A 13997-nucleotide genomic window follows, 5' to 3' on the forward strand; every position below is an offset into this window, starting at 1 on the left:
CTGATGTTAGTGTGTGTGATTAGAAAAGAAAAAGTCTGAAGGGTTTCATCCTTTACTGCTCTCACTAAATTTCAAACACTATCCGTTGCATGTTTTAGCCAGAGCCAAAGCCGGTAACCGGAAGATCAGCTGTGCTGAACCTCCTCTTCTTGCAGTCCCTGTTTTGTGGGAGAATATGACTAAGCAATAGAAATATTCTGACATCCTTGCGAGGAGGAACGCGGACATTTGTCATTGTACGTGTCTGTTGAAGCACAGTGCAGCAGGAAGGTCAGGTTTCAGTCTCGCGCTCAGTCTTTGCGAAGCTCAAATGCTCTTTGAAGAATAGACTCAGGATTTGAAATGCTGGTGAACTGTAAAGGACTCTCCTGTCTCTCTGGCTGTCCCCATCTCACGCTGGTTTCTCAGATGCACACGCACGCCCTCCACTTCCCTCTCGCCTTTAGAAATTCTAAACCGCCTTTCAGCTCTGTTTGTGAGCGGAGGTCATGGTCGAGCTGCCAGCCTGGGAACAGTGGCAGCCAGTATGGGACCAGGAGCTAGAAATCAGAGGAATAGTAAACAGAGAGAGAGAAAGAGTCTGTCAACAGAGAAAGCTCGGAGAGTGCATTTCCGTTTGGCCCAGCCAGCCCAGAGTAAAAGCACAGCTGACATGATATGATGACTTAATGCATTCTCAAGTACCTGACTTTTACACAGGCTATTGTGAGGTTGATAGCGTGCAAGCTGAGAAACGCTAAGAAGGTGCTTGTATGCCATATGATGGCCTTTTAAGCAGAACCACTTGATGGCTGTAAGAAAGTTTTTCAGGACATTTTCCTCAGCTGGACTGTGTGAAATGGAGTTGATTCTGTACAGGGATGTCCTGAGTTATACAGCATGACAGCTTATTATAACTTTTAGCACTTTCAGATGTCAGACCGCTGCACAAGCATTTCAAAACTGAATGTAACAGATACATCGCTATAAATAGACATGAAATTCGCATGCTAAGTTCTTGTTCATTTTAGCAGAGGAGTAATAGAAAGCATCCTGAGTGGAAACATCACAAACTGGCATGGGATGTTCATGGCCCTGAATGTGGGGGGCTCTGCAGGGGGTGATTAGTCTCGCATAGCCAGACCTATCTCCACAGTGCTGTGTCAGCGCAGGAAGAAGGTCTGGCTCCACAGAGGGAAAAAAAATATGCTGGCTTGTTTGTATTTCTTTAAATCAGTCTCAATCATCTTGGGCAGCACAAAGCCCAGGATGGAGCAACAGTGCTCCTGTAAAATAGTGTCGGGGGGTACACACTTGCACTGTTTTATTTTCAGCATGTAGGTTGCTAGCTTGGAGGTTGTTTTTACCTGTAGTGACAGGTTACATAGTGACATAATATACATCTAGTAAGTCAGACGGGGATGGTTATGACTGCCCATAACATCTACTGAACATCAGTGATATCAGTGACATAAACTGCCTGCATGAAGTCCAAAGGATACTACAAGACAACATCCCCCTCAGTCACAGCCTGCTCGCATGTTGGATTGATTGTAATACAACCTAAAAAGTCAAGTTGGGTTGTTGAGTTGTGTGTACAACCCAACATGCTGGTGCAAAAAAAACGCACTGGGTTACTTTTACCCAGCATATAGTGTTTCTGCATTTTTCTTCCCTATTATAACTCATATATTCATTACTTTACTGCTGACCAAGTCTCTTTTCCTACCTTCTAGGCTTCCCATTCATTTTTATATATAGGACAATATTCAGCTTGCAGAATTTCTTAAAACAGTAATAAAAGCAGACAAATTGACATATATTTCCTTTTGATTATATGACACAATATGCTGGTCAGATTAACGCAACACTTTTATTTTCTTTGATCCAGCATGTTGGGTAGTACAATAAACATGCTGGATAAAAGTAACCCAGTGCTGTACCTCCTTGGGTGCCCTTTTAGTAGAGAAAACATGGAGAACTGCTCTCTAGTGAGCTCTTTCAGTGGGAGAAATGTGAAAGAATACATAGCCACCTTATACAGCTGCCTACCTTTTGTATTTGTCTCACCCGTGCCCCTCAGACAGTCCACAATGTACACAGTATCGTCTTTGTTAAATCCAAAGAGTAGTATCAGTCTTCTCATGTCAGTGTCAGTGAGAAAGTCTGTTCCCCAAAATACCAGATTATTCCTTTAGTCCACTGATTATCCATTTAAAAACATACACTTTTCAGTTTACATCCTGTATCTCTTTGCAAGTTAAAGGATAAAATACATTTAGTTGCATGGTTCACAAGATTTGAGCACCGTTTTACCAAATTTAGCAAATATTTTACCTACATTATGAAGTCATGTGCTGTAAAACTGATGCAGAAGTGATTCAGTTGTGTCATTAACACACTGCTGTGTTTGTAAGAACCTCCCTGTGTGTGTGCCATCCCACACATTTGTTTTGCAACCTTGCAAGTCTTCATAAGTGATCAGTCTCTGTTAGTTTTTTTTTTTTCCTTTTTTCTCCTCTACTTTTATCTTTATCCAAGGCCAGGCCTCTGTTCTAGGTGAGTAGATGAAAGAATAAAGACAGGGGCTTCCCTAGGGGGTTGTGTTTAGGTCAGTGCTTTCCACCGCTTTTAAATATCACTTTATTACCAAGGAAAAGCATGAATGTGCTAAAGCAACATTCTATGGGAGCCTCTGTAAGATTTCCAAATTTGTTTTTGCACCACTTACATATACAGTATGATGACTCTTGACAATCTGGGCAACGGCAACCAATGATGGATCTCTGAAGAATCTGACAATGTGACAGCGTTGTGTTTATGGGTGGCTTCGTCTGTGCTGCAGGGCCCCGGTGGAGCTGAGGAGGTGCTGTCCTGTCCTGATCCGTCCCAGTGCCAGCAGCCCGGAGTCCAGCACAGCTTTGTCCAGGAACATTTCCAGGCACAGTACAAGTGAGTCTCTTTTCTTGACGTATTACACTCACACCTACCAGAAAAGAAATCCACAAATATAGCAACACATTAGCAACAGGCTGGTATAACTTGGTGAAGAGTGAGACTGTACACCGACTCTTTGGGAAGTTTACTACCACCATGTGAAGATGTTATTGCATAAGAATCGAGTCTTTCCCTGAACAGCAATTGATCAATCAGAACATTGCAATGTTAGAGAGCAACGTTTGGTTCTCTAAAAACATGGAATTCTGGGAAGTTTACACTCCGGCAACCCCAGCCAAACACATTATCTGTGACAGGGTTACGTTCACCCAAACATAAGTCGTCATCATAAAAGCCTTCCTCCTGTAAAAGAAAACATACTCTTTAACAGTACAACCAATAAAGCATAAATCCAACCTGTCAAGATTTTCTTGCTTGTCCAAGTATGAGCTAAGTAGCTAAGCAACATTATATTAAAATGAAGAACCAGTCTAGTCTTACAGGTCTGCTTATCATAATACCAGCACTGTACTTTAGCAATACAAGAACAATTGTGTTTTTTTTTATTTCTATGCCACATGCTGATGCTGAATTTCAGCCTGGGACATTTTAACCTCAGGTTTCAAGAATGAATGTCTGAATGTCTGTGGTTTGAAGTTTAATTTCTCTGCTGCATCGCTGTTTGTACTTTCATGTTTTCTTTCAGCTGATAGAGTCAGGTTAAGCTACTGCTGATGAAAACCCAACATTTCCCGATATTGCTACTTCACAATAAAAGCTTTTAGATAACAAAATATCATATAATGTGAAGACTTTCTAAGAAGCTAAAATATTTATCCACTGTTAAGATGTTTGACTTTGATAAGTGTGTCAGCAGTTTAATACACAACTTCAAGCAGAAGCAAACACCTCTGTGCTGGACTGATGCACAGAGTCAAATCTAGTCAAGCCAAACTGCACATGTAAACAGAGAGGAGGCGACAAGCCTTCATTGCTTCTGCTGAAAAGGGTTGAAATTAACGTGTTCAGCCAGGTGTGATGTTTACATCACTGCCGATCGAAGCTGGAGCTGATAAATAGCTGTGACCACTGTAGGGTCACTTGATCTGGTAGTGAATGCCAATTGTACCTTTTTCCACTGAAGACAAAAGCCAGATGTTGGTTCTCCAGGGTAAAAGGGGCTACATGTAAAATCACTGGTTGCTGGCTAGAAGTGAGAAGCCTGGTCTTGTCTACCACTGTCTGAAATCAAGGACCCATTGTTTTAAAAGTTACTAAGACTTTCAAGGGTTAAATTAAAACAGAAAACTTGACAGACTGTAGCAGCAGTAAATAAGGGGGTTGGGGCTTGGCAAATGGTCATTTCCCATATCTAATACCTGGGGCTACAATTTCTCACTTAGGAGCAATTACAGTGTTTTCTATATTCAATTATATTTGTAGCTTTATAGCCTTAATGAAATGTGAAATTATTTATTTTATTTTCTCCTAAGGTAAGTCAAAACAGAAGAGCTATTTCTCCTTCATATAACCTTGTTTAATTATAAACTATAATTTCTCCCCTTTAACATATAATGTATCAGTAGGACAGACAGTCTCAGAGTTTACTACAGACTTGTCACCAGAGGCAAGTCCCAACTGTAATATGTGTACTTAATTCACAGGGAGTTTTTTTATTTGTACACAGGTTCACAGGTATTTGGCCATTCACACCTGACAAAGTGACAAATTCACTGCCAATAAGATGCTGCGGTAGATGAACGGGTCAAGGCTGACCGAGTCCTGCCCTGAGAGACTATAATTTGAAAGTACTGTGAAATTACATGTCAGTGGTACCTGTTGTTTACAGTTACAGTTTATTATAGTTTTCATTTGCAGTTACGTTAGGTTTACACAACAAAATTACTGGCTTAGTTTATGAAATAAAACTCGTTGGTTAGGTTTAAGCAACCAAAGTACTTTGTAAGGTTTAGAGAAAGATCATAGTTTGTCTCCGCTAGGCGGGTGTAAATAGGTACACTGGCTACTTACAGCCTAAGTGCAACTAGCACTGTTGGCTATGGACAACTTTGTGCTTGTCTCTGCCATGCTAGGCTATATACACCCAGGTGGGGGGCAGGGGGTTGGGTGGAGTATTAAGAGGGATGCCTTCATGGGGAAGGAAGGGGCAGGGAAATATTAGCAAATATAGATTTGTTCACCAGATTTGTTCTGTGTTGATGCATATATCATATCATGATGTGTCTTGTGAGTTTTGTTTACTGTACAACAGCTCTGCTGTCGTGTTATCAGCCAGTCTAAATGTCACACTGCCGTGCAAGAGAAAGGTCACAACCCAACGTCCATTTAAGAACAGTCCAGTCTTTAGTCCTAGCTAGATGCTTTAGCCGCACAGTGTTGCTCTGGATAAGTGACTGAAATATAATTGTATAACACCTGTGCAGAGAGAGACAGCTCCACATCACAAAGCCCACCCATGCTTAAATGGTATTTAGGCTTCATTGATGAGATTATAGTGTAACTGCTAGATACAGCTGATGTAATGGAGATGTCATTATTTCTTTCACACAGAGGTCCTCTGAGACACAGATTCCTGGCTCGCAGCACAGTAAATCTACCCCTTCAGTAATTACCAAGCAGACAAGAGCAGTAATACTGAAAAGGTCTGATGAAAAAGTGGCTTGGTACCCTAACCTCTGTGTCTCCAAAGTGGAAACCCCTATAGTACAAGTACTTATTTAGAGAGTTCTTTGCTTTTGCGCCATGTGAAATACAGTACTTTGGGTTATTTGCTGTGGCAGTAGTCCAGTAGTTTTACCATTGTAATACCTTGTGAATTTATCTGGTGTATGCTGGATCGAAAAGAGAATTATTTTCTCTACTAGTTACTGTCCAAGTCCCAGAAGCAGGCTTTTCACCACCAACTGTATTATCATCATTTCTAATGCAGCTGGATGTCCTCATGACTCCCATCAATCAGTCACCCAGGAGATAAAGAGGCAGTTAATTTTTTACATAATATATGCATCTGTCAGCTGTGGCCGGCTGGGAGAGGAGCATCATTCAGATGTCGAGTTTATCTGGCCAACTCATCTATGTGCCATTTTTTGGTCTAAGAAAACATAATGGAGTTTGCACAGCAGATTTGTTGCAGTCATGGTTACGTTAAAAGACATTTATGGTGCAGACACACTGGATCCATTGATAGATGACAAGTCGATGGATCCTATTCATATTCTATGGAGAGTATGTAGTGCATGATGGATACGGCATGGCGAGCTGAGGGAAGAGTCTCAGATGTGACATCATCAGGAATCAACTTCAACTTTATGCTTATGAGTAGGACTGGGTATCATTTAAAAAATGGCAATACCAGTACCAGAACCATTAAAGTGATACCAATACCAGTGGAGTACTTCATTTGATCCATTTTCTCGCTTTCATTTGACACCTATCATGTGAATGAAAACATGTCTGAAGTAATCCTATATTCATCACACCACAAGCTTTTGGTGTCATCTCTGCACACTGAAACTCAAATACTCCCCAGCTGCTGCAGTAGTGTCCAGCAAAACCATGCAAATAGTTATTTTTTTCTAAGATGTGGGTACAAAGAGGATTGATTGCAGGTATTGTTTGACTGGAGAAGTTAGGATACAACTTATTACTGGGTTATTTCAGTCAATACCTTGAGTACCAACACCCGGCCCTACATATGAGTCCGTCCAGTGCGGCACATTGCACCCAGCTCACAAATCTACGATCAAACTATCAAACTACACAGTGCTGATCAAATATGAATCAAATATGAATCACTGGTGACGTCATTTGGAGGCAGAGTCTGTGCAGTAGTGATCAACAGTGTCGAGGTCCCACCCATACAGCCAGCATGCTGTGAAACCCCTTTTTATAGGCTCATATGACAGATTAAAATCAAACTCCTCGTCTACCTAAAATGACAGACACTGACTTAAGAAAATTTTCATTTGACTTGTACTTTGGTGTTTTAATTTGGTCCATGTCCCATCTGCTAACATGGAGAGGGTGGGATTTATGACCTTTACTGCAGCCAGCCACCACTTTTAAGGAGCTGTCATGTTGTTTATTTTTATGCATATCAGTAGTGTGCACCATTACACAGTGGCCAGTTACTCACAGATTTTTACTGTTGTTGTAGGGACTGTGCACTGAGCTTTTAATTACAATTAATTACTCTTTTATCCAGTCAGATTAATATTTAGAGGCCGTTCCATCTTGTTTTGAATCATCCCATCAGTTCATGCATTACAATCTTTCTGTCTCACCCATGTAGGGAGCGATGTCTAATCAATTCTTCCTTTTCCATTTTTTCTAGTCAGCTGTATTTTCTTTTTCCAGCATTGATGCCGATACAATAGCCTGTCTGGCCTCCATCCACAAACCACAGACCACACCGACCGATTATCGAGGTCTAAGATTCAACACCAGAATCTTATCTGAGTTTTAATTAATACAGTTTTTAAAAGCGGTCCCTCCAGACTGAACTCCTAATATCTTGTTTGTCTGCGCCATCCTCCATCTGCCAATTCCTCGCTAAATTGGCAGCTCTGTGTGACTGCCAGTAATACATCTGTCAGAGCGCATCTCTTAATTGCTACCCTCACTGTCAAATGTTTCAGCTGTGACACCTTGGGTGTGTCTAGACAGGAAGCATCAGACTCTGCAGCCTGGCAGGCGAAATTTGTTCCTCTCACCCACTCAAATCCTTCGGTAGCCAGGGAAAGTGGGTGAGATGGGACAGAGGGAATATATATACATGACTGAGTTGGCTAAGCGCAAACTTTGTAAAGGAAGTCTAACATATACAGTAAGTGTACAGTCTGAGTCAAAAAAACATGCATCACAAAGCTGTGAGGTTTTGAATGGAGATGAATGTGTTGGAATCTATCATCTCTGCCAGAGTTTGGCTTTGAACAAATATTTCTTGACTCCTGTCCCTCTCTTTTCCCCTGAGTCCTGAGGCCCCACCACTGCCTGTGTAACACTTCCCAACACAGTGTCCGATGTGATACAACATCCAGGGTTGACAGACCGGAGAATTATCCTTGTAATAGCCCGGTTTGTCACTACGCAATCATCACAGGCATTATAACACGTTCAACCAAGTTAAATCCAAGCGAGCCAAGCCAAGAGTTATTTGATTTTAATTTATGTTATCTGTCATCACATGCTGGAGCTGATCAGAATCAGAGCTGAACGTTAGGTCAGGCTTCATTTTGTGATACATTTCGTGTCATTTTCAATAGAGAATGAAACACAACTCTTACCTCTGTTTCAGAAGCTCTGAATTCAGTCTGTCATCACTGATTTGTAAATCTATTACATTGCTCTTTTCCCCCCCTTTGATCTAATTTAAGATTTCCTTACTTGATCAGACTGTGATCTTTGTCTATACAGGCTGAGAGTCACAGACTGTAGTCTGGGGAGACAGCAATGAAAATGTCTTTCTGTCAAACGTTGCTCATTACAGTGAAGCCCGGTGACGGGCGGCCGAGCATTTCAGATTACAAACATGGTGCTGTTTCAGTAGCAGTGCAGCTTGTCTTACTGTGATGCCACTTTTTCTGAGAGATCCTCACATCCGTCGGACCATGTGACCTTTGAATTGGTCACATCTGCTGATCGATTTGTTATGATTTCAATTGCAGAGTTGAGTATGTGGTACTTTGGAGTTTATAGGCTCAGTAATTGGGTTGTTTATTGATGGTATATTGTAATTCCACTTTTTGAATTATGAGGTTCATGCTTTTTCTGTCTCACAGCATTAGTGTTGTGAATAAACTACTCAATAGAGGATATCTGTCAGGCTTAGTGAGAAGAATAATCTGTCAGTCAACTTCATTTTAAAGCTACTACAAGGAGTTTTTAACTGGTTGTGAAATATTCTCTAGTTCTTGCTGATGCCTCTATATGAACTACATAAGTTAATGAGACCGTCTGCCACTGTGTCAAAATCAGATGAAACAAGCCTGTGTTTACATTTTATCAGACCGACTTAGAGTGAGAAGAAGCAGGGGGGATTAGTTATATTTTGTGTTTTTCACTTTTGTCCACTAGATCCTCCAAAATAAACAAAATATGAATGTTCCTTATAGTATCTTTAATCTAATGAGACTTTTTTTTTAAATAATTGCTTCGCTAGGAAAGAAAATCACTTTTTGGGGCAACTACTCATCTCACTAAACTAAATTAAATGAGCATTAAGAATCATCGACTGTGTACATAAACATCATTCATTTCAACCATTACTTCTTCAGTCAGGCACCATCTGCATTTATTGAAATAAATTCAGATGTACAGAGGTTCAGTGAAAAGAAGTAATCTATTTCATATTCTAAACTTACTTCACCTCACCATCACATTTTATGTTTTACGTATCCTCTGATTTGTATCTTTCGTATATGTGTAAACAAATAAAATGAGATAAAATAGATAAAGATCCCTGTGTGATGTATTATTCTGGCAGATTCAAAGCTCTGACAGTGTGTAGTAGTGCAGAGCATCAAGCTCTGAGTCTCTTCAGCATGGCTGCATCCCAGACAGGGGGATACTTACCTCTCAACCATTGCACGCTTCCTCCATTAGAGCATCACCAGAATATCACCTCTTCCTTTTGCGCCTTTTCTCTTTTTAAGTGTTTTAGAGCAGTGCGGGGCACATCTATGTTTTAGTGGAGCCTGAGTGTGATTTGTATGCATGGAGTGCAGTTACCCTCACTGTTTCCTGGCGAGAATAAGACATCCGTAGGGCAGCCATTCTGCTCTGCCAAGAGGGAGAGATCGACTAAGAGCCAGTGTCAGCTGGGTTTGCTTGAATAGAGCTTTATTCTCTCCCTCCTCTCCTCCCCCCAACTGGGTCTGTCAGGTGCCTTCCTATAAGGAAAACACATTTGAACAGTTCATCCATGGCTTAATTTCCCATGGTAGGATGGGGTGTGAAGGTCGTAAAGGTTTGACACACATAAGCTTGGGGAGTTAAAGTATTCCTTACAGAGTCAATGAAAGAGATATGAGAATTAGGAAGAGACTGGGGAGTATTTTTAGGCATGATCCATGACACCAAAAGGGAATTTGGTGTTCGAAATCATCTAATTTTCTTGATTTAATCTACATAGTCTCTGTTCATCATGATGTATAAAACCTGTTTTTTCTTTATGTGAGATTTAAGTCTCCCAGAGTACTCAGTTTACTGCTTGGTGTACTTTATTGCTGCTGGGTTATGCTTCACACAAGTCTATTATCAATTTATGTGCAGCCTGATGCTTTCCATACTGTTACTGTAGCAGTGGTCAATCATATGTCTTTTATCTTTGAATGTTAAGACTGAGGAGTTGCACTCTCACTCACAGGGGTGTGCGATAGTAAGTTTTTTATTTACTATCATGTCTTTTTTTTTTTAAATACAGTTTCAAAAAGAAATCTTGTTATCCAGCCGGTTTCAAAATGAAACTTATGAGTTTCCATGCACATGGTTGCTCCTGTTTGCCCTCCAGAAACCAGATTAGATTCAGCCGCATCTCCTTAAATTACCTTTAGATACAACTCATCTGCAAACAACAAACACGTTCTGAGGGAAACATTATGCAGACCAAATCACATTTTCTACTAACAAAATGAGGAAATTTTATTCATTAATGTACCTAGCAAGTCGCACAAATGTAGATACTGAACAGATCAGTGAAATTTTCATTCCCAAAATGGGAAATCCTGCAGTATACTATCCAGTTGTAGTGACTGCAGCATTATTAAAAATTCAGCAGGGACTTACTTAAATAGTTTTTTTTTTTTTGTTTTGAGCCCAGCTCAAAATGTTAAGTTTTACCAACTAATAATGTTTTTTTGAGATAGCTTACTTTTCTTCTTTACACACATCTTTGAGTTTTAGACACCAAAAAAATGTGTTTCAAAAAATGTTGAGTAATAAGTGTCATTCAAGTTAAAGTGAATAATGGTTTATTATTTTAATGTTTTTATTTGCAAGCATTTAAGTTTAAACCAGTAAATGACAAATCAGGTCCGTAGCTCACTGTGAACACTTTCTGAAATACAGATTTTTGAGGGGTTTCTAAAACTCAACGATTCAGGTTTATCTAAAGACAAAAATAATCTTGACAAAAGATTATAGCTCAGAAAAACTTTGCTTAGTTAATCTCAGGGCACCTTACAAAAACCAACTAAATTATTATGTTTGTAGCACAGAGATGACATTGGAATTTCAAAATACAGGTGTATCTTAAACATGACAATATAGATCGATATTTTCCCTCCATAAAGTTTTCACCACAGACGTAATGTGAGTCTAGTCCTCATGAGACCTGGTGAAGTACTGTTTGGGGTATAAGTACTCTTGTTTGGAAATCACTGGTTTAGATGAAGATGATGGGTTCTTTATTTAAATTTAAAATTCATGTCTTTGGTCTTGTGTGTCTGACTGGTTGATTTCTAATCTGGTTCTGTATGACGTTGGTCTACATCCAGTGATGCTCAGAGGTTGATAGAAAGCACCTCTTCAAGATTCACTTAATTATTTACAGAAAGTCTTATCCAGGAAATCCTGCTCAGATTAACTCTAACTACTGGACAAAAGATTTAATTAAGCAGACAAAATCACTTCCAGCAATCAGTCCATTAACTTCATGGATTCTCTGACTGTCAGACTATTAGCTAACTGGAAGAAGTTATTCTTTCCTGAGAAATTAAGTGGCTTTCATTGAAAGACGTTTACTCATGAACAAAGGGGAATACATGGAAAACTGTTGCTGTACACAGTGGCTTACCTTTTTCAGTGATCTGTGTCCCATGCATTCCCATGCAAAGGAAGAAAGGTCATCACTTAGGAAAGATTCCTACTTTTCTCTGTTCGGGATCCCGTAATGGCATCACATGAGCATTAGTACTGGTGAGAGTGATGCAACAAGATGGAAACCACTCCTGCTGGTTCCCGTTTATAGCCCTAATCATCCCAGGGGGCTTCTTCTACTACTTACCACACCCCCACCCCAACCCCTTGTCTCTCTCATTCTCACCAGTTACATCACTCATCTTTTCCGTTCTCACAATCAGATCAAGGGGTTTCTGCGTGGAACACCGTGTTCATTTTGACTGTGTTGTTCACTTGTGTAACGAGATTAAGCCATCTCCTTTCCTGCCAGACTTAATCAGGAGGACTTGGAGATTAATTTGGAAGTCTGTGTCAAGTCCACACAGCTGGTTTTTCAAGACTAATATAACTGTGTGCTTTCCTCTCTTCAGATCTTCACTGACGTGTCCCCACTGTCTGAAACAGAGCAACACCTTTGACCCTTTCCTCTGTATCTCACTCCCCATTCCTCTTCGACAGACCAGGTGAGCACTGCTGTTTTTAATCCAGACTTTAGGTCTGTCATCTGAAATCATAGTTCTTCTCAGGTAGACAATAACAAACTGTTCCAAACAAATGATTGCATCTGTTTTAGACAATAAATAGGCCTGTACCTGGTCCCCAAACAACATTAACATACATACAGTATAATATCACTTCACTGTCCATTAGGTAATGAGGTCATGCTGTTAAACCATTGACTGTAAATAAAGATGGACGACATGTCTCCACTAGAGTTGGGCAATGTCTACCAAACTGGCAGAAAAAAGTGTCACTGCCGCTTTCCACTGTCACTGTGACAGCAACCTCCATCTGTCTGTCTCAGCCAGAGGTTGCAGGCAGTATACATCCCTGCCATGCAAGCATCTGACATACATCAACGTGCCGAGTTTGAAAGGGTCTTCAACCACAGACAAGAAACACCCCTGCCTACCAAGTGCCTGGGTTTCACCTAACTGAGCAGGTTTAACAAGAAAAACGGGGTGTGGAGATGTAATGTTAGCGCAGTGACCAGCAGCAGCTTCTTCATTTATCAAAACTTTTTGAAGGTTCTCATGTTGTCTTTTTTATGTACATTTAATGCATTAAATGTGCATTTAATGCATTAAATGTAAAGGAATAGTTTGAGATTTTATTCCTTCCATTGCCTGGAGTTAGATAAGAGGATCGATACCTCTCATATAAATGTCTGTTAAACATATGGCTGCAGCCGTCAGCCAATTAGCTTAGCTTAGCACAAAAACTGGACAACCGGGTGAACAGCTAGCCTGGCTCTGAGGTTACCGTATCCTGCCAAGAAAAAGTCAGACACATAACACCCTGTAAAACTGAGATTTTCACATTTTTGTACAAATTAAATAAACAACATACGACACGTTAAGGAGTCAGTTTTGGAGGTGATTGTAAGCAGATATTGTTACCTTTGGATAGAGCCATATCCCCCCCATTTCCAGCCTTGAAAGAAAAATCTGTAAAATAGTTACTGTAATAAATCAGACCATATATGTCATCGGAGATTAAGAAAACATGGCAAGTTGAAATACTGTGGCAACAAGACTATGAGTTGTAGAAGACATAGATGTTTATAACAGTTAAATTGAGCAATGTGTTAATGTCTGACACTGAACTCAAACTCCAGAGTGAGTATTTTCAGAGCAGTGGGCTTTTGTTTTCAGAATGAAAGGCTTTGCTTTGCATTGACAGAGAACTGACAGTTATAAACAGCTGTTCAACTTGCAGTGTAGGACTAATTGTCACTTGTTATTGTCAAATTACAATATTGCTTTCTGAGCTTCCTCGGCTCTGGAAGGGGCGGGGAGAAACAGACCATAGACTGTAAATTAAATAGGAATTCAACCTATTTAATATACAATCTATGGCTCCAATTCACTATTTGGACTGTTGCACTCTTTTTTGGATGCACTGTAGTAACATAATGCACCTTTAATACTAAGATAAGTTAACCGGCAGCTGCCTGTAGTTCCATACAGTTTGACAATACAGACGTGAGAGCACTATCAATCAGTATCAGCTAACTCGCTACAAGAGAGAAATATGTCGAACTATTTCTTTAAGCTTGAAGTGTTGGAAAAAATAAGAACACAGGCTGGACAACACCCAGCTTTGTTCATGCACTACATACAGTAGGAACACAAGTAATTGTGAGGCTGGAGGGCTGGTAT

The 13997-nt window shown here is 40.2% G+C and overlaps 1 protein-coding gene across 2 annotated transcripts in view; it reads left to right on the top strand.

The window, feature by feature from the left end:
• The window catches only part of usp43b (ubiquitin specific peptidase 43b), a 93668-nt gene that overhangs the window by 41039 nt on the left and 38632 nt on the right, over positions 1–13997 (top strand). For both annotated transcript variants that reach the window (XM_084744402.1, XM_084744401.1), the window contains exons 3-4: positions 2825–2931; positions 12207–12299. In XM_084744402.1, coding sequence (XP_084600528.1) covers positions 2825–2931; positions 12207–12299 — 200 coding nt within the window. The remainder of the gene's footprint in view (positions 1–2824; positions 2932–12206; positions 12300–13997) is intronic.

The sequence above is a fragment of the Lutjanus erythropterus genome, chromosome 19 (assembly GCF_056507025.1).
Source record: "Lutjanus erythropterus isolate fLutEry1 chromosome 19, fLutEry1.hap2, whole genome shotgun sequence".
In the NCBI taxonomy this organism is placed as follows: domain Eukaryota; kingdom Metazoa; phylum Chordata; class Actinopteri; order Lutjaniformes; family Lutjanidae; genus Lutjanus; species Lutjanus erythropterus.